Here is a 16346-nt window from a genome sequence, read left to right on the forward strand (position 1 = left end):
AGCAACAAATGTTCTACATGTTCCCAGTTAGAACTCATCTGGTTCCCTGTGGATGAGCTCTTCCAGGGGTAGCAGGGCCATTTCTCAGAGAGGTTGCCCAGAGGCCCCTGGGGCCAGCTCTCAGGGGCACCTCAGGCCATATCTGTCTGGTCTTGTGTGTACGGTGGAATGGGAGGTAGACTCCTTTTAGGTCTTGGCCCGATTAGGGCTTTATTTCAAAAGCGCACCTTAATGAGGCCCAGAAATGGCAGGCACTTACTTCATGGGAAGCTTTATTGAGGACTAGGCTGGGCAGGCCCCAGATCAGCCAAGTTTGGACAGCACCTGCAGCGCATCTGCCCGCCCTAGCTGGGCCAGGTGCGTGCCAAGCTGGCCCAGGGAGGCCGAGGGCTCCCTTGCCACCACCATCTCGATCAAGGCCCGCAGTGGCGAGCGACTTGGCCGCAGCGAGTAGACAAAAGTGGACCAGGCAGCGGGCACTCCGTATCTCGCCGCCAGGTGTCTAGTGGTGCCGCAGGCCATGCCCCCACCAGGCCCGGGTTCAGGATCCAGCAGCACTATCAGCTCCTCCAGCACCTCCAGCTCATCCAGGAGGCGAGACAGGGGCTATGAGGCCAGATTCGGCAGCTCTGGGAGACAAACTGTGGAGGCGTGAGGGGGAGGAAGGGCAGTCTTCCAGTCCACTCCCTCCCTGGCACGTCCCCGACTAACCTCTGCCCAGGAGGGGAACCAGAGCCACCTCCTTCCAGGAGTCCCCTGCCTCTGGTGCCTCCAGGGGGCCTGGAGAGGATGAGTGCAAGAAGGTATGGATGTTGGTGTCACCACAAACCAAGCCAGGACAGGGATGGAGGACTTTTGCCTGACGGCGGCACTGCTGGGCGAGCAGGAGGATCGCGGCAGAGGTGACCAGCAGCACCAGCACCGAGAGAACCAGCACCACCGGCTGGGCAGAGGTCTGCAGGGCCTGCCGGGTGACGTTACGCTCCGACGTCCAGGAGAGACTGGAAATCGCTGATGGGCTGGGTTCCTGGGAACTGAAGACCTCGGGTTTCCAGGACTTCAGGGGGCACGGCTCCTTGGGAGGGACGGGCCTCTGCAAACAGGTCGGAGTAAAGTGGGAGACCTGACCCCTCCTGAACCTCGGCCTGAACCTCCCATCCCTCAGTGGGACCAAATCCCCGCCTGACGCAGCTACCCTCCCCACCGGCCCGCACACATCTCAACGCAGGTAAGTCTCCTGATCCTGTTGGGCCCCCACCCCCCTCTCTCCAGTGGGGCTACACCCCCTCCCTCCATCCAGCCCCTGCCCACCTCATCCCAAACCACGCCCTCCTGCCCCCACCCCGCCTCCTGCAAGCCACACCCCCGCCCAGCCCTCCCCCTGCCCCCGCCGCCCCCCAGCTGACCAGCACCTCTTTGCAGCGCCTCTGAGTTCCGCTCCGGCTCCCCGCGGGGGCGGGGGCCGTGGCTCCGCCGGCACAAGGCCTGCATAGCTCCGCACTGTCGGGGTTGCACTGCCCAAAAGGACACTCTTTGTAGGGGTGCGACACGTGATCGCCAGCGTTATTGAGCCCGCAGTTTTCTGAAAACTCGTAGTCTGGTGGGAAACAGGGTCTCACGTGTGGCCGCCCAGCCCCTCCTCTCCTGCACTAGCGACGCCCTTTCCCCTTTGTCCTATCCCAGCAGGCCCCACCCCCGGCACTCTACTAACCCAACCTATCAGCGACGTGCTCGCCCTCCCCCGCCCGAGCCCCGCCAGTCTCGAGACCCTCTCTCCGCAGCCCACCCACCCCGCCCCCGCTTTATCCACGCAGCCCACCCTCTGAACACTGCGGGGATCCTAAGGTAACCCACACTACCCCTCCCAGCGCCAGCTCAGCCCCACACCGTCTCATCCCGCTGCCCTTACCCCAAAGCAAGCCTCACAGGCAGTAATCCTGCTTTCGGCTCTTCCCCGGCTCCTTACCACCCCGCCCCAACATAAGCACACCCCCGTCCCTGCTCCTCACCCGGGCAGGGGGGCGGCCCGAAGCGCTGCAAGCAGCTGCCGCAGCACCGGTTATCAGGGTTCCAGTATTCGAGGCTCCCGCAGTGCTGGGAGGCCTCCGGAGGTGCCGCCTGGGCCAGGAGCGGCGCGGCAGTCAGGAGGAGGCACAGGGGCCCCATCCGGGCGGGGTCTGCAGCCTGGGGGGCCGCGACCGCAGGACTTCCGGCCACAGCGCCTGTCACACTTTCCAGGAAAGCCGGCAGAAGAAGGAAGCAGTGATGTGGGGGCACGGGATCCCCCAGGCCCCTTTGAAGATGGGAGTCTACCCCAAGCCCCTACTCTAGCTCCTGGACCATTATCGGAAGGGCCACCAAGGCCTCAAGATGGCTAGAATGAGGAGTCTGGAGCCACAGTGAGTGGATTCATATCCCCCCTCTGCCATCTTCCTTACCTCTTTTCTCATCCCTAAAATGGGATAACAATACCTGTCTCAAAGTCTTATTGTGAAAAATTAAAATCGTTACCTGAAGTACTTAGAATAGCACCTGGCATGTAGTAAGCTTAAGCATTAGGTATTTCCAACTCCCATTTCAGGGCAGCTGGCTTGGAGGACCCAGCCCATACCCTCTGGAGACTCCCACTCAACTCCCAGTGATCTTACCTTAGCTCCCTACCCCAGTCTCCTCCCGGCTGGGAATCCTCCCACCTGCCACAGCCAGGCCCTTCTCACCTGCCCCTCGAGAAGCCTCAGGGAGATGTTTTGTGCTGAAGTTCCCAGCACAAAGGCGTCTCCACCCCAACCAGTCCCATCGAGGGGTTTCTAAAGCCCTCGGCCCTGAGCCTGTTGCTCTCCCACCTGCTGCTGGAACAACTTCGGCTGGTGTTGTGGTTAGAGCCCAGCCCGCTTCCCCTTTTCGTCAGGAGATGTGGGGGTGGAAGGAAACTCCAGCCCACAGCTAGGCTCAAGCTAAAAGGTTCTAAACCCTCAATAGAGAACTTTATTAGGGAAGGGGTGGTAAGAGAAGGTCCCTGTGTTGAACAGATTACATCTTGGAGCCCCGGAGTCTGGGGAAGACGGCGCTGGCGAGGTAAGGGAGCTTTCAGGAGGGGTCCTGGCCAGGAACACTGATGCCCGTCAGGAGTGGGTCAAGGGAGCCAGGGTCTCTCAGAAGCGACCATGCCGGTGGTCTGGGGAACGTCGTCGGTTTCTTTCTCGGGGACGATGGCCAGTATGAGACCTCGGGGGTGACCTGGGGACAGGATGGAGAGATGAGGACTAGAGCTGTAAGGAGCACTGCACTATTCCCCCAGCCTGCCTCTATGCTCTGGGATGGGGCAAATAACCAGAGTTCCTGAGTGGTATCAGGACAGGTGCTCAGAGACTGATCTCCACTGGGGATGCAGACTGGTCTTCGGTTTGGGGCTTTGGAGTTCCAGCTAGTTTAGGGGTTGAGACTCGAGCACTGGTCTTGGGATGGTGCTTAGAGCCAGTCTTAGGATATCTTAGGATACAAAAGAGAGATGCTGTTCCTGGGGCATAGGATCAGGTCCATCTCATGATATAAGGGCCTTAGGGTATACGATGTCTTGACAGGCTGGTCCTGAGGTACCTGCGTCTGGGTCCCCGCCCATACAGCTGACGTCGGAGGTTCCGGGAGATGGGCCGCAGGTGCATGAAGTTGCAGAAACCACCGCGGGTACATTCCCTGGGTAGAGGGTAGATGGATGGAGGAGGCTGCTGCTGGTGAGAGCACCCCAACACACAGGAGTCTGGGGCTCCAGGTGCCGATTCCACCCTGGTACTCATCACCCATACCCCATCTCATACTGCCGGCAGCACGACTCCCGGAAGTCAGTGACAGGAGACAGCTCAGCGTGCACAGCCTGCCCATTGAACCAGCGGTTATTGAGTTCGGCCACTGCCCGCTCTGCATCCTCCTCTCGCCGAAACTGAGGGGAAAGTCCATCAGGTTCACCAATCAAACTCAGAAGTGTTTAGGAAAGGATTAGTTAGCAGCTCTGGGGCTGGGCTGGATTTAGTGATGGCCCGCAAGCTGTGAGGCTTCAGTGGTGGCCTTTAAGCACTGAAATGCCTCCACTTCTAGGCTCTAACATGGGGACGGCAGGCACCTTGACATAGACATTGCCCACGAGGTGGTCCCCCAGGTTGTCGCACACATTCATCTCTTCAATCTCCCCATACTTCTCCTGCAGCTCCGTGAACACCTCCTGCGGAAGACCAGGAGGAACTCAGCTGAGCTCCTGGTTCCACAGGGAACTCAACCCATCCTTTGCCAACCCTCACCTCGAAGAAGTTATCATAGTGTTCCTGCACCTCCACGTCGCTCACGTGACCTGGAGGAGGGCGCAGGGTGAAATCAGGGGGTGGCCTGCTGGGGGCTGTCCGCCCTGCCCCCCAAGCCCAGTCCCTCACTCACAGTGCGATCCGTCTGCGGTTTGGGCGGTGTTCTGTGGATTCCGGTACAGGTTGAGCAGCACTATGGTCTGAACAGAATTTAAAGGGGGCGGGGCCTGAGCTCATGCAAAGGGGTGAGGTAGGAAGGTTAGGGGTGAGACCTGGCAAGAGAAGAAGCCTGAGCACCTCGAGTGCATCAGCGATGCCTGCCCCTAAGGAAAGCAGAAGGGGAGAAACCTAGCAGTCACCGACAGCCCAGCGGGGTAGTTTGTACGTACGGGGGCGTGGCCAAGGTCCTGCGAGAAGGGCCAGAAGGAGGGGGAGGAACCTGTAGAGGCCCGACAAGAAAAAAGCCGGTGGTGGGGTGGGCCTTAGCAATCCGGAAAAGGCGGGACCTCGTGATGATGGACAACGGGAGGGGAATGGCCGGGAGGCGTTAACCCTCAAGGCTCCGTCGCGGGTCTCACCTGGCTGAAAGTCGGCTTGTTGTGAAGCCGGGAGCACCGGTCCCCGTGCCGGCAGGCCCCGATCTTAAAGTAAAAAGAGCAGTTAACCCTGGAAGAGGTGCAAAGACAAAGGTGAACCGAGGGCCGGGGAGGCCGGACACCCCAGAAACACCGCCCAGCGCCTCCCAGCCACCAGGGAACCCAAGGTCCCGGTCCCGGCCCCCGCAAGGGGCCACTCCCTGCGCCCCTTCTCACTTGTCCTTCTCAGTCCCGAATATCGAAGCTAAATATTCAGCCATTTTTACCCGAACCCTCCAACTCTGTCTGCCCTTACGTCACTTCCGTTGCTTCAGAGCATTGGGAAGTGTAGTTCGTCGCTGCCTCCTGACACAGCACGCGCTCAGAAACTGCCTACTGCGCTTGCGTGTTGGAGGCCCGCGCCCTCCCCGCAAAATCACCACGGGGTTCCCTGAAGGCGCATGCGTGTAGCCTCGCCGCACCCCAAAAGACTACAAACCCCAGAGACACTTGCGGTATCTCGTGCAAACGTCCGGAGTTGAAAGTGGCAAAGGCTTCCAAGGGGAGGAAGTAGACTCCGCTGGTGAGTTGGGGGTCGTTTGCGCGCCCGAATAAACATGAAGAGCGTTCAACCCAGTCAGCTTGCTGGTGGGGGCCGGGGTAGCCTTTGTTCAGCAAACCCACCCTTCAGTTTATCTCCGTTTTGTCGTAATAGGGGCGTGGTTGTTCGCGATCCCTGCATCTGTCACTGGCGGCCAAGGCTCGGCTGCTGCCGTACAGACCCGCCGGACGACTCGGTCTCAGCGCAACTATGAACTTGGAGCGGGTGTCTAACGAGGAGAAGTTGAATCTGTGCCGGAAGTACTACCTGGGTAAGGGTCGGTTCCTAGGGTCCCAGAAGAAAGAGGGGCGCGGACTAGAGCGCCTGAGGGAAGAGGGCCTGGGGGCCTGGATTCTTGAGTCTAAGGGATCGAGCGATTGGGGTTGCAGACTCCTGGGTCTGAGAGAAGGGCCTGGGACCTGAGAAAAGACGAGGCTGGGGCCTCAGCTTCTGGGTCCCAAGAGACGGGGGTGGGGGATGTTGGGCTGGACAACGGGTCCTGAGAAAGAGATGACTTGAGTCAGATTTTTGGGGCCCCAGGGAGGAGCCAAGATTTCCAGGTCTCTGACAGCAGAGGACTCCATTTGAACTTGGGTATGGGAGAGGGCCTTTCATTCTCTAGTTGGGAGTGGGGGCGGGATATGGGGCCGGCAGGAATCCTTACTGACTTATGTTCCAGTTTTTTTTTTTTTTTTTTTTTCCTTAGGTGGGTTTGCTTTCCTGCCTTTTCTCTGGTTGGTCAACATCTTCTGGTTCTTCCGAGAGGCCTTCCTTGTCCCAGCATACACCGAGCAGAGCCAAATCAAAGGCTGTGAGTCCAGGGCACAGAAGAAGGGAGGCCATCAGGTGTTGGGAGGGAATGATGGGGATTCCGGAATTCTGGAGCCATGGAAGAGAAGAGAGGGCCAATCTGGGGGAAGACAGAGAGCAGGTGGAGGCCAATCTTACCCATTCCTGTTCCCTCTTACAGATGTCTGGCGCTCAGCTGTGGGCTTCCTCTTCTGGGTGATTGTACTCACCACCTGGATCACTATCTTCCAGATCTACCGGCCCCGTTGGGGGGCCCTTGGTGACTACCTCTCCTTCACCATACCCCTGGGTACCCCCTGATACCTTCCTCTGCACAGGCCTGGGCTCATTCTCCCAGGATGTGCTCCTCTACTCTAAGCTCACTCTCAAGCCCCTAAGACATGTTCCCATCTCCTATGTTCTTTGTCGACACCCCCCAATAAAGGACTCTAATTCTCTATATTGACTTCCTGGATCTTTTGGGGGTTGAGACCTAATATGGTTATTAATATTCAGAAACATGTATTGAATGCTCACTTTGTGCCAGGCTTACTGCTTCACACCTGTACAATCCTTTCTACTCTGCACCCTCTGAAATTGGAACTTTCCTGCTCAGGGACCCTCTTTTACAGATGCAAAACTAAGAAAAGAATAACGCTTGCATTGCTAGGGGCTTTCATCCTGTACTGGTGGTGTGTGAATTAGAAAACTACCTTCCCACCTGCTCTCCGTATTCTCATCAGAAATGTGGTATCAGTGTTACCTCCTAGAATGTATCTAAGCTAAAGCATATGTGGTAAATGGAAGTTTCCCATTTTCCGGAGAAGATGTTGTCTGCAGCAATAGACATAGCCAAGAGCTTTATCAGAGAAGGCTTCTTTGATCATCCTATTTAAAATTTCAAATCTGGGATGCCTGGGTGGCTCAGCGGTTGAGCGTCTGCCTTTGGCTCAGGGCGTGATCCCGGGTCCTGGGATGGAGTCCTGCATCAGGCTTCCCTCAGGGAGCCTGGTTCTCTCTCTCCCTTTGTCTCTGCCTCTCGTTGTATGTCTCTCATGAATAAATAAATAAATCTTGAAAAAATAAAATTTCAATTCCTACTTTGGTATCCTTTTTCATTCCATTTCATTTAAAAGGTTTTACTTGTTTCTTGTAATCTTACATTCTCTAAAATGCAAGCTCTATTACAGCAAGAGGTTTTGTTTGTTTTGTTCAGTGCAGTGTCCCCAGTTCCTAGGACAGTGCCCGGCACACTAATAAATATTTGCTAAATAAATGAGGTTGTGCCTGCAGAGAGATTAACAGGTAGCTGGCACCTGGCGAGCGCTCAGTAAGATTGAAGCGAGCCTAACTCCAGACTTCTCTTCCTCTCAGGGACAAGAAGGACTCCCACGGTTATAATAAACCCTGTCAAGAGCTAACTTGATGTAACTCAGAGCTTTAACGCTACAAGTTCCAAGAAGCCTTGCGAAGCCCTGATCCTACATCTCCCGCCGTGCCTCGCGCGGCGCAGGCGCCGTTACTCTGCGTCTCGGGAGCTAGAACTACACCTCCCAGGAAGCGCTCCGGGCTGTCGTCGGTTTGTTTCCGGAAACGGGGCCACAGAAAGGTGGGACTTAGACCTGGGAGCCGATGGCGGCAGCCATCAATTGGCCAGCGATGAGATCGACGGTTGCACCGACAAATGGAAACAAACAATTGCCAAAAGGCCCCGCCCACAGAAGGGAAACTAGTGGAGGTGGCGGCTGCAGTGGCGGTCGCCGCCGGACACTGTTCAGCGCCGGGGACTGTCCGCTCACGAAGCTTATCTTGACCTTTTCCCCTCTGCCTTCAGCCTTGGTTTGTGACCCTGGGCTCCTTTGGGCTCCTGTGACCCAGCTAGCCACACCTCAGACCCAAACCATGTTCCCGGTGAAGGTGAAAGTGGAGAAATCAGGTGAGAACCGCGAGGTAGGGGGCTTTTAGGGGAGCACCGACGGGCCGGGGTATGGGAGTCGCGATAGGCAGGCTTATCGCGATAAGACGGACCACGCGACTTCTTCCTGCCGCCCCTCGGACGAGCGCTAGGTCAGGCATCGACCGATTCTCGCCACCCTCATACCCTCCGGGTTTGTGCTCAAGGTAGTGTTGAGGTTGAACGGTGGTGGCTCGGACTGTGTGGTGCGGGAAGACGTGGGATCCCGAGCCGCCTGAGACTTCTTGACTCTGCCTCAGTTTCCGTTTCCAGCAGTGGTCATGGGCCAAGCATTGTGCTCAGAGCCTCAAGTTCAGGGAAGCTTTTAATCCTGGCAGCCACTGTATCCCAGTAATCCTAGGAGGTAGGAAATGTGGTGGATGCGGGAACCGAAGCCCAGAGAGAGGAAGTCATTTTGAACTGGGTCGGAGCTGATGGGAAACCGGGTCTGGCACGGTGAGGGTGTAGGAGAGGCATGGGATCCAGACCCCCCAAAAAGGAGTAAGATGATGTGTAGGGTGTTAGATGGTGTAAGTGGAAATAAATCGAAACAGGAGGAGGTAAGATCTGGCAAGGTGAGGGAGAGAGAGCGATGAGCATAGGTGAGGGAACAGCAAATCAGACCAAGGAAGTAGCTCTGAAGAGGCCCCGAGGTAGAAGACTCATCTGGCGCGTGCAAGGGACCAGCAGGGAGGCCAGTGTGTCTGGAGCACAGGGAGTGAAGTGGGGAGAGTGAGAGGATGATGACAAAGAGCGAGAGGGAGGAGGACAGATCCTGTGAGCCCAAGTTAGGACTCTGGCTTTTGCTCTGAGGGAAATGGGGAGCCAAGGGAGGGTTTGGAGCTGAGGAGCGAGTTAAAAAAAATACACCACCACCACCACCCCCCCCCCAAATGCAAAAAAAAAAGAAATGTGAGTGCAAGAGTAGAGGCCTGACCACAAATGATGGTGTGGGCAGGGGTAAGGCAGGCAGGGTCGTGGAGGCCTGTGAACATCAGGCCGAAGAGCTCAGACTCCGTCCCAGGGCTCCGCAGAGTCGTGGAGCATTCTAAGCAGGGGAGGATCAGGGCCAGTTTGGTTTTCCAAAGAGTCCTCTGACCAGCTTGTGGAGGGTAAGTCAGAGGAGGACATTGAGGCTGGGAGCCCAGAAGAAAGGTAAAGGACCAGGGTAAAGAGTGGGTGGGTGGAGAGACACTCAGGAGGCCAAGTGGACAGGCCATGGGGTTGGTGAGCTGGGGTGGGGGAGAGTGTCTATTTTGAGGCCTAGGGACAGACTGGGGGCCAGTGGGGCTACCCTGAGATGGGGTCCCAGGAAAGAGGGTAAAGTTAAGAGAGGCACTGAGGCTAGTGTGGGACCCAGCAGATGGTAGGGACCTAGGGGATGTCCAAGGGAAGGTATCTAGGAGGCCATGGGATCCCAAGGTCTAAGGTTCAGGAGAGAAGCAGGGGCTAGGGAAAGAGATGTGGGTATGCCTTGTATCTTGGCTCCCGCCCAGGGCTCTTTGCTAGAATCTCAGCTGCCCCTAGCCCTTTACCCTGACCCTGTCTCTCCGCAGTGATGTTGGGAATCCCCATATCTCCCCATCCCAGGGCTGGCAAAGCATGTCCTTACGTGTCCTTCCAGGCTCTGAGCTTTGGGCCAGAGTGATGCTAGGTACTGGTTGGAAGAGGGGAGCAAACACCCCATAAGAGCGAGAGGAGAATATTTATACCATCACCTCTTTAAGTTCTGTGTTGAGGCCTGGAATGAGGTGCCAGATGTTATCTCCCTGGCAGGGGGAAAGCCCCAAATGAATATTTTAGGTGTGATCTCCAAATTATTAAATGTTGTCCTTTCAGATTTAGTTCAGATTTAAAATCACACCACTGCCTCCACCAAACAACGCACATCTAGGGCCTAGATTCTGCACCCAGCTTGAGCCTCTGCCTTCTGACTTTGTGTGTGGAGCCAGACGGCCTGAGTGCGAATCCTCAGCCCTGCAGTGGCCTGGCTGTGTGACTCTGAGCAAGTAGCCTGACTTCTCTGTGCCTCGCTTTCATCATACATAAGATGACGATAAGCACATCTACCTGCCAGGGTTATTGTGAAAATGTAATGGGTTAGCGTCTGTGATATGCTTGGGACAATTCTTGGCACATAGTACGTACTCTGTACAACTTGCTGTTATTGCACGCTGCTGAGAGGTTCATATGCACCATAGGTTTATTTAAGCGTCCAAACAGTCCGGATGCCTGGGTGGCTCAGCAGTTGAGTGTCTGCCTTCAGCTCAGGGCGTGATCCCAGGGTCCTAGGATCGAGTCCCACATTGGGCTCCTTGTGGGGAGCCTGCTTCTCCCTCTGCCTGTGTCTCTGCCACTCTCTCTCTCTGTGTGTGTGTCTCTCATGAATAAATAAAATCCTTAAACAAACAAACAACAGTCCTTGCAGATAGGTATCATTGGGAGACCTATTTTCATGATGAGGAAGCAGGCTCAGTGAGTTAAGGTGACTTGCCTTTGGTCACACATGAGCATGTGGGTCATCCCTGGAACCCAGAGCTCTTGCTCATCACATCAATTGTCTGTGCCCCCTGCACCCTGTTGGCATGCCTGGGCCTGGCTGTTGGCTTGAGTGCGCATGCCCCTCCGCAGGCTAGCTGGCTGGCCACTGACTCCTGCTTGGTATCTTCTTCCCCAGAGTTGGAGATGGCCAAGGCCCGGAACCAACTTGATGCTGTGTTGCAGTGTCTGCTGGAGAAGAGTCACATGGACAGGTTGGGATGTAGCCCAGCACCGGTCATAGAGGGTTGGGGGTCCTGGCAAGTTGGACCCTCTGGTCCTGGGTAGATCTGGGTAGGACCTCAGAGGCTGGCTTAGGGAGCAAGGGGCCCAGTGGAAAAGCCACTCAGTGCCTTCCCACTCGGCCCTGGGAACCCTGAGCCCATAGTCCTCTCCTGCTACCAGGGAGCGTCTGGAAGAGGAAGCTGGGAAAACCCCCTCGGACACCCACAACAAGTAAGTTTTATTGATGGGATCCAGCTGATGGTCTGTGCCGGACAGCTTCCTCCCCCATCCGGGCCCTGACCACCCTGCTCCATGCTTTCTTCACCATAGTCCTGACCACCCTGCATGTACAGAGACCCTGTAGCAGCAGGAGCTCAGGTCCCCTCATGCTTGGCACCTACAGCCCTGGAGGTGTGGGCAGAACACAGGGTCTAAGGGGGGCTGGGTGCTGTGTGAACATCTCAGTATCCGCAGGGTGCCCTTTGGGCAGTTTTGAGCAGGCTTCTGTTCGGGGATCGGCCTGCTGACGCCTCGTCTCTCCCCACAGGGATTGTTCCATTGCAGCCACTGGCAAACGGTAAGGTGGCCCTGGGCCCCAGCCAACTGACGGGAGGTCCGCGCCCTACCCTGGTTCTGATGTTCTCTGCCCCACGCAGGCCGTCCGCCCGCTTCCCCCACCAGCGGAGGAAGAAGAGGAGGGAGATGGATGACGGGCTGGCTGAGGGAGGGCCACAGCGATCCAGTGAGTAGGCGGTGGCCCTGCAGGGCAGGCCCCGGTGGAGAGCTGTGTAGGATGTTCACACACCTTCCCCTCCCACTACCCCAGACACGTATGTGATCAAGCTGTTTGACCGGAGTGTGGACTTGGCCCAGTTCAGCGAGAACACACCACTGTACCCAATCTGCCGTGCCTGGATGCGCAACAGCCCCTCAGTGCGCGAGCGGGAACGCTCCCCCAGCTCCCCGCTGCCCCCGCTGCCTGAGGATGAGGAGGTTGGATGTGGAGGGGGGCCCTCCCAGCAGCCAGTGGGTAGATGGTTAAAGGTGTCCTCTGCCTCAGTGACTTCTGGGTCCCATGAGGCACACAGATAGGAACCCTTTGGCTGAGGGTATGGGTAGAACTCCCTAAAGCAGACAGACATGCCTACCTGGCCTGAGAAGGAAAGGGGACAGGGTTCCCTTGGGCAGGTAAAGGTGGCCTCCAAGATCAGAGGTCCCCAAAAGCTGGGGGCTTGACACAGGGGTCCTTAGTGCAAACAAGTGTAGCCACCTGGCCTAGAGGAGCAGATGGGGGCTACTGGGCTGGGTAGGAGTGATTGGGGGTCCCTGGGCTGGACAGGAGAATACAGGCAGGCATCCCTGGAGCAGACAGTTCTTTGCATGGCTTTTAAGAGCCCTGGTGAGACCTAATGTCTGCCATCAGTGGGAAAGGCAGGAGGGGTGAAATGTGTACTGCGGGCCCCCTTCCCTAACTCTCTTGGGCCTGGTGTGGGGCTCCTTTGTCCCCAGAGTTCCGAGGTCACCAACAGCAAGAGTCGTGATGTGTACAAGCTGCCTCCACCCACAGCCGCTGGGCCACCTGGAGATGCTTGCAGATCCCGAATTCCATCCCCCCTGCAGCCTGAGACCCAGGGTACCCCTGATGATGAGGTAGGTATGCAGGCCGGCCCAAGGCTGTGGGGCATATGTTATGGGCCTTGGGCGTGGCCAACCCAGCCTGGCCCCTGTCCACACAGCCCTCGGAGCCTGAGCCCTCACCGTCCACACTCATCTATCGCAACATGCAGCGCTGGAAACGCATCCGCCAGAGGTGAGCATCCCCCAACCTGTTTGTACCCCTGTGGCCTCCACCCCAACTGCTGAGTCTTCCCGTTGTTTTTCTACCCCCACTGCAGGTGGAAGGAGGCGTCTCATCGGAACCAGCTTCGGTACTCAGAAAGCATGAAGATCCTGCGGGAGATGTATGAGCGACAGTGATGTTCCCCTGCCCCCCACGCCCCCCCAATAAACATTCGCCTCCTTTGCACCTTCATGCCGGCCTCTGCTTACTCCAGCCCCTATTTCCCAGCCCAGACATAAAAGTAGTTGGCACAGCTCTAGCACATTTATTGGGGAAAATGGGCAAGGGGATGGGGTGGCAGGGAATTCAAGGAAGAAGGGTTGTGGAGAACCAAAGCAAAAGTGGCTGCCTGGTTGGATTTTGGAGAATGAGGGGAGGTATGTGAAAGATGGATTACCTGGGATATATGGTTGGAGACTTGAGGGTTAAGACAGAATGATCATGGGGGTGGGGGGTTCTGTTTAGAGTTGGGGATGGGGCTTAGGATATCTGTGCAGAGTCTGGGGATATGGAGTGGGTATTTGTGCAGTGAGGTTGAGGGTCCTGCTAGGCCTGGAATAGGTGTCCAAGGGTGGAGGGTCAGAAAAGAGGTTCAAGAAATCACAAGATGGGTGTGGGGAGTAGACTGTCCAGTTGGAATGAGGGGAAGGATCCAGAGTCTTGAGGACCAGGCCTGGATGGTTTGGGGTGGGAGGTCTGTGCAGTCTGGGGTATTTGAGGGGTGGAGAGGGATTATGCTTGACTGGCCAAGGGTGGGGGCAGGATTGTCCACACCATAATCTAGTGTTGGAGAGGGGAGAGGAGTAATGAGATGTGGAGATGTTTTAATAGATGAGTCAGAAGGAAGTGGAGGAGGGAGTTTGAGTGGATTTATATGCCAAGAAAGTGGGGTCAGTGGGGCCAGGAGGCTGTAGGCTGAAGGAGGGCCTGGAAGCTAGGGACGTGTGAGGAATTTGAAAGCTGGAGGGGGTGTGACAGCGGGAGCGTCCGTGGAATGGTCTACATGACCAGGGCAGGGTCTACGTGGGAAGGGTCGGGGCAGGATCCCAGACTGGGAGGGTGGTTTGGGCGCGCTCGCTCGGGACATCTGGCTGGGCGGAGTCAGGTCGGCTTCAAAAGAGGGGGCCTGAGGCGGCTCCCGGGGTGCAGGCGTGCCGCCTACTTGGCAACAGCCTGCGGCGGCTGTGGGGCCTGGGCCGCCGCGGGTGCAGCCTGGATGGACAGGACGCCCTCCGGGGACAGCGCGGACGTCACCGCGGCAGGGTCCACGCCCGGGGGCAAGCGGTAGCGGCGGTGGAACTCGCGCGCGATGTATCCGTGCTCGTCCTGGAGAGACCGGGGGCTTCAGCGGCCCCGCCCCCTGGCCGCGGCGCCCCGCCCCTTCCCGCGGCGCCCCGCCCCCTTCCCGCCGCCCCCGCCCCCGCGCCCCGGCCCCACCCCTGCCAGCGGGCTCACCGGGCGTTCCTCGTGGCGCGCATGCACCTCCACGTGGTCGCCAACCACCTTGACGGCGATTTCCTCCGGGGAGAAGTGCTTCACGTCCAGCAGCACCGAGAAATGCCCAGGCTCCGCCGGGACCTAAGCACAGCCGTACGGTCGGCGGCGGCGCGAGGCTCGGGGACCCAGCGAGGCCCCGCCCCCGCGGGTTCCGGGCTGCCCCTGCCCCAGGGCCTCCGGAACTGGGCCGTCCCCTTTCCTAGTCGCAGCCCCAGAGGATCTCTTCCCGCAGAATACCGGGGATCACCCCTCCCTGTAAGCACGGAGATTCTCCTCTTCCGGAGTGATGAGGCCCCCTTCCCCCGCCAGGTCACAGACCTCCCTCTCACAGGCTAAGGCCTGCCCCCTCCCCCAGTGTCGGAGTGTCCTTTGGACGCTGAATGCCCAGGCCCCTTCCCCTCAGAACCCCTGGTGCCCTCCCTACACACCGCCCCCCCCCCCCCGAAATTGCCAAGTTGCCTCTTCCCCCGGCTTCCAGTCTTCTTTTTACCCTCCCACTGGAGTCACGGGGCCGCTTACGCCCTCGGCAGTTACCAGCACTCTTCCCCCACTTCTCAGAGTGGCCAGGCCCCCCTTTCTCAAGTCACAGGACCCCTCCTCCCCTCTGTCTCTCCAGGAGACATAGGGTCACCACATACAGTCTCCAGAGTCTTCCCCGAGGATGACAAAACCTTCCCTCCCCTCGGGAGTCCCGGGGACCCCTCCATGCCCTTCAGGATGACTGAGCGCCCCCTCTCCCCAGGTTTCCTGGGTCACCAGCCTCCAGAGGGACGGCCCCACCCGATCAGTGACTCAGCCATTCCAGCCCCTCGGAGCGGAGACCCTCCTCGCCCGGCAGGGACCTCCCACCCCCGTCGTTATCCCGCCTGCGAGACTCCAGGCTCCGGGACCTCTGAAGCCCCTCGGAGCGGCCCGCCTCGGGATGCCCGGGGCCCGAGCCCTGCAAGCGGCCGAGGTCCCGCCCTCCCCCAGGCCTGGCACCTGGGCGGTGGGCAGCGCCACGCTGGGTGCGCGCAGGTAGTAGGGGGCCAGGGCGGCGGGGCAGAGCGCGGCCAGCTCCGCCTCCAGCAGCCCCTCGCCGAAGCGCTGGTCGAAGAGGCGCCCGGGCGCCGAAAGCCCGGGCAACGGGGCCGAGGCGCGGCGCAGCCAAGACGGCTGCACGGGCACGGGGATCTCCATCCTGCTTCGCCGCCGCCGCCGCCCCTAGGCTCCGCAGTGCCCCTGCGAGCGCCGCAGCCGCTCTTATAGTACGCCTTGTGTCCGCCCCTCGGCGGGCCGCCCGGGGACATTGGGACCGCGGCCAGCCCCGGCCATTAATAGAGCCTTATTTAGAAAGCCCAACAATGACTTGGCCATTTATTGAGCGCCTGCTGGATGCCAGAGAGGCGATCCCTCCCCGTGTCCCGAAGGGGAAACTAAGGCCGAGGAGGCGGAGCCTTGCCAAGTGGGTAGGACAGCGCGGTATTTGGGACCCAAGGGCCCGAAAAAGCCCACCGCAGAGTTCGCAGTCCCTTTAATCCACCCCGCCCCGCAGGCAGCTCTGGGGATGACGCAGATGGCGGTCTTAGGAGCAGATTCTTGGGTACAGGGAATGTGGTAGCCCGCCAGGTTGTCAGGAGGACACAGAACAGACCCTACTCCCATCTCTGCAGGCCCTGGGCCCAGCCCCCCGCAAGCCGGGCCTAATTCTGGGCCTCTGACTCAGTCTCGGGTGCGCAGGGAAGCGGGGGCTGCCAGGTGAGCAGCGGCCAGAGGGCGCGGGCACGAACAGTCCAGGCTGGCCCCCCAGGGGCCGCGCGCCGGGCCCGAAATAGCTCATTTTGATCCCACCACCTCGGCGAGGAGCCCAGGCCTGGCACTTCGCGCAACCAGCTGCTCCTGCAGCAGGACGGAAGTGGCTAATGACTCCGCGGGGCCGGCTGGCTGGTCGGACGGATGGAGGGGGCGGCGGCTGCAGAGGGCACAGGCTCCCTGACTGCCCTGCGACGCGAAAACCGGTGCTTAGATTGGAGACGGGACAGGAGCTCTACTGCAA

General features: G+C 58.7%; 6 protein-coding genes across 11 annotated transcripts; 2 read left to right on the top strand and 4 right to left on the bottom strand.

Annotated features, from left to right (window-relative positions):
- Nucleotides 1–255: 255 nt before the first annotated feature.
- On the bottom strand, nt 256–606 carry LOC112928323 (IGF-like family receptor 1; the record flags this gene model as incomplete). The annotated part of the gene is made up of 1 exon (XM_072751252.1): nt 256–606. A coding segment is annotated over one exon (303 nt), but the record flags the coding sequence as incomplete, so codon positions are not given.
- Nucleotides 256–2901, bottom strand: LOC140593685 (IGF-like family receptor 1). 4 transcript variants are annotated; one of them, XM_072751248.1, is made up of 5 exons: nt 2718–2901; nt 2010–2230; nt 1413–1597; nt 712–1093; nt 256–641 (listed from the first exon to the last, which is right to left on the bottom strand). In XM_072751248.1, the coding sequence occupies exons 2-5, from the start codon at nt 2164–2166 to the stop codon at nt 607–609; spliced, it is 759 nt and encodes a 252-aa protein (XP_072607349.1). In that variant the 5' UTR covers nt 2167–2230; nt 2718–2901; the 3' UTR covers nt 256–606. The 4 variants fall into 4 exon arrangements, with proteins under 4 accessions (XP_072607349.1, XP_072607351.1, XP_072607350.1 ...); XM_072751250.1 differs by having other exon boundaries at nt 256–629; nt 2718–2872; XM_072751249.1 differs by lacking the exon at nt 2718–2901 and having other exon boundaries at nt 256–629; nt 2010–2626.
- A 48-nt stretch (nt 2902–2949) lies between these two features.
- Nucleotides 2950–5173, bottom strand: U2AF1L4 (U2 small nuclear RNA auxiliary factor 1 like 4). Of its 3 annotated transcripts, none has more exons than XM_026010363.2 (8): nt 5105–5173; nt 4871–4958; nt 4426–4492; nt 4293–4342; nt 4118–4216; nt 3804–3937; nt 3598–3693; nt 2950–3237 (listed from the first exon to the last, which is right to left on the bottom strand). In XM_026010363.2, the coding sequence occupies exons 1-8, from the start codon at nt 5146–5148 to the stop codon at nt 3153–3155; spliced, it is 663 nt and encodes a 220-aa protein (XP_025866148.1). In that variant the 5' UTR covers nt 5149–5173; the 3' UTR covers nt 2950–3152. The 3 variants fall into 3 exon arrangements, with proteins under 3 accessions (XP_025866148.1, XP_072607352.1, XP_025866149.1); XM_072751251.1 differs by having other exon boundaries at nt 3816–3937; nt 5105–5170; XM_026010364.2 differs by lacking the exon at nt 4118–4216 and having other exon boundaries at nt 5105–5170.
- On the top strand, nt 4955–6717 carry PSENEN (presenilin enhancer, gamma-secretase subunit). The gene is made up of 4 exons (XM_026010380.2): nt 4955–5450; nt 5583–5739; nt 6175–6279; nt 6439–6717. The coding sequence occupies exons 2-4, from the start codon at nt 5679–5681 to the stop codon at nt 6576–6578; spliced, it is 306 nt and encodes a 101-aa protein (XP_025866165.1). The 5' UTR covers nt 4955–5450; nt 5583–5678; the 3' UTR covers nt 6579–6717.
- Nucleotides 6718–7631: 914 nt separating this feature from the next.
- Nucleotides 7632–13006, top strand: LIN37 (lin-37 DREAM MuvB core complex component). The gene is made up of 9 exons (XM_026010343.2): nt 7632–8193; nt 10889–10964; nt 11155–11205; nt 11522–11551; nt 11631–11716; nt 11801–11967; nt 12484–12624; nt 12711–12784; nt 12870–13006. Exons 1-9 carry the CDS (start codon nt 7890–7892, stop codon nt 12949–12951), a joined length of 1011 nt encoding a protein of 336 aa, XP_025866128.1. The 5' UTR covers nt 7632–7889; the 3' UTR covers nt 12952–13006.
- Nucleotides 13007–13059: 53 nt separating this feature from the next.
- HSPB6 (heat shock protein family B (small) member 6) lies at nt 13060–15853 on the bottom strand. Its single transcript, XM_026010367.2, has 3 exons — nt 15293–15853; nt 14270–14392; nt 13060–14140 (listed from the first exon to the last, which is right to left on the bottom strand). The coding sequence occupies exons 1-3, from the start codon at nt 15488–15490 to the stop codon at nt 13973–13975; spliced, it is 489 nt and encodes a 162-aa protein (XP_025866152.1). The 5' UTR covers nt 15491–15853; the 3' UTR covers nt 13060–13972.
- Nucleotides 15854–16346: the final 493 nt, after the last annotated feature.

Source organism: Vulpes vulpes, chromosome 1 (genome assembly GCF_048418805.1).
Source record: "Vulpes vulpes isolate BD-2025 chromosome 1, VulVul3, whole genome shotgun sequence".
NCBI classification, from domain to species: domain Eukaryota; kingdom Metazoa; phylum Chordata; class Mammalia; order Carnivora; family Canidae; genus Vulpes; species Vulpes vulpes.

Excerpts from the sequence above, each read along its gene's own strand:
- LOC140593685 (XM_072751248.1), bottom strand. The coding sequence starts at position 2,166 with ATGGGGCCCCTGTGCCTCCTCCTGACTGCCGCGCCGCTCCTGGCCCAG. Across the intron at positions 1,094-1,412 it reads CTCAGAGGCGCTGCAAAGAG|AGGCCCGTCCCTCCCAAGGA; the intron begins GTGCTGGTCAGC and ends ACCTGTTTGCAG. Across the intron at positions 642-711 it reads GGTTCCCCTCCTGGGCAGAG|TTTGTCTCCCAGAGCTGCCG; the intron begins GTTAGTCGGGGA and ends ACGCCTCCACAG.
- U2AF1L4 (XM_026010363.2), bottom strand. The coding sequence starts at position 5,148 with ATGGCTGAATATTTAGCTTCGATATTCGGGACTGAGAAGGACAA. Across the intron at positions 4,959-5,104 it reads TTCGGGACTGAGAAGGACAA|GGTTAACTGCTCTTTTTACT; the intron begins GTGAGAAGGGGC and ends CACCTCTTCCAG. Across the intron at positions 3,938-4,117 it reads TGGGCAATGTCTATGTCAAG|TTTCGGCGAGAGGAGGATGC; the intron begins GTGCCTGCCGTC and ends CTTTCCCCTCAG.
- PSENEN (XM_026010380.2), top strand. The coding sequence starts at position 5,679 with ATGAACTTGGAGCGGGTGTCTAACGAGGAGAAGTTGAATCTGTGCCGG. Across the intron at positions 5,740-6,174 it reads GTGCCGGAAGTACTACCTGG|GTGGGTTTGCTTTCCTGCCT; the intron begins GTAAGGGTCGGT and ends TTTTTTCCTTAG. Across the intron at positions 6,280-6,438 it reads GCAGAGCCAAATCAAAGGCT|ATGTCTGGCGCTCAGCTGTG; the intron begins GTGAGTCCAGGG and ends TCCCTCTTACAG.
- LIN37 (XM_026010343.2), top strand. The coding sequence starts at position 7,890 with ATGGCGGCAGCCATCAATTGGCCAGCGATGAGATCGACGGTTGCACCG. Across the intron at positions 10,965-11,154 it reads GAGAAGAGTCACATGGACAG|GGAGCGTCTGGAAGAGGAAG; the intron begins GTTGGGATGTAG and ends TCCTGCTACCAG. Across the intron at positions 12,625-12,710 it reads AGGGTACCCCTGATGATGAG|CCCTCGGAGCCTGAGCCCTC; the intron begins GTAGGTATGCAG and ends CTGTCCACACAG.
- HSPB6 (XM_026010367.2), bottom strand. The coding sequence starts at position 15,490 with ATGGAGATCCCCGTGCCCGTGCAGCCGTCTTGGCTGCGCCGCGCCTCG. Across the intron at positions 14,393-15,292 it reads TGGCGCTGCCCACCGCCCAG|GTCCCGGCGGAGCCTGGGCA; the intron begins GTGCCAGGCCTG and ends GGCTGTGCTTAG. Across the intron at positions 14,141-14,269 it reads CGCGCCACGAGGAACGCCCG|GACGAGCACGGATACATCGC; the intron begins GTGAGCCCGCTG and ends CGGTCTCTCCAG.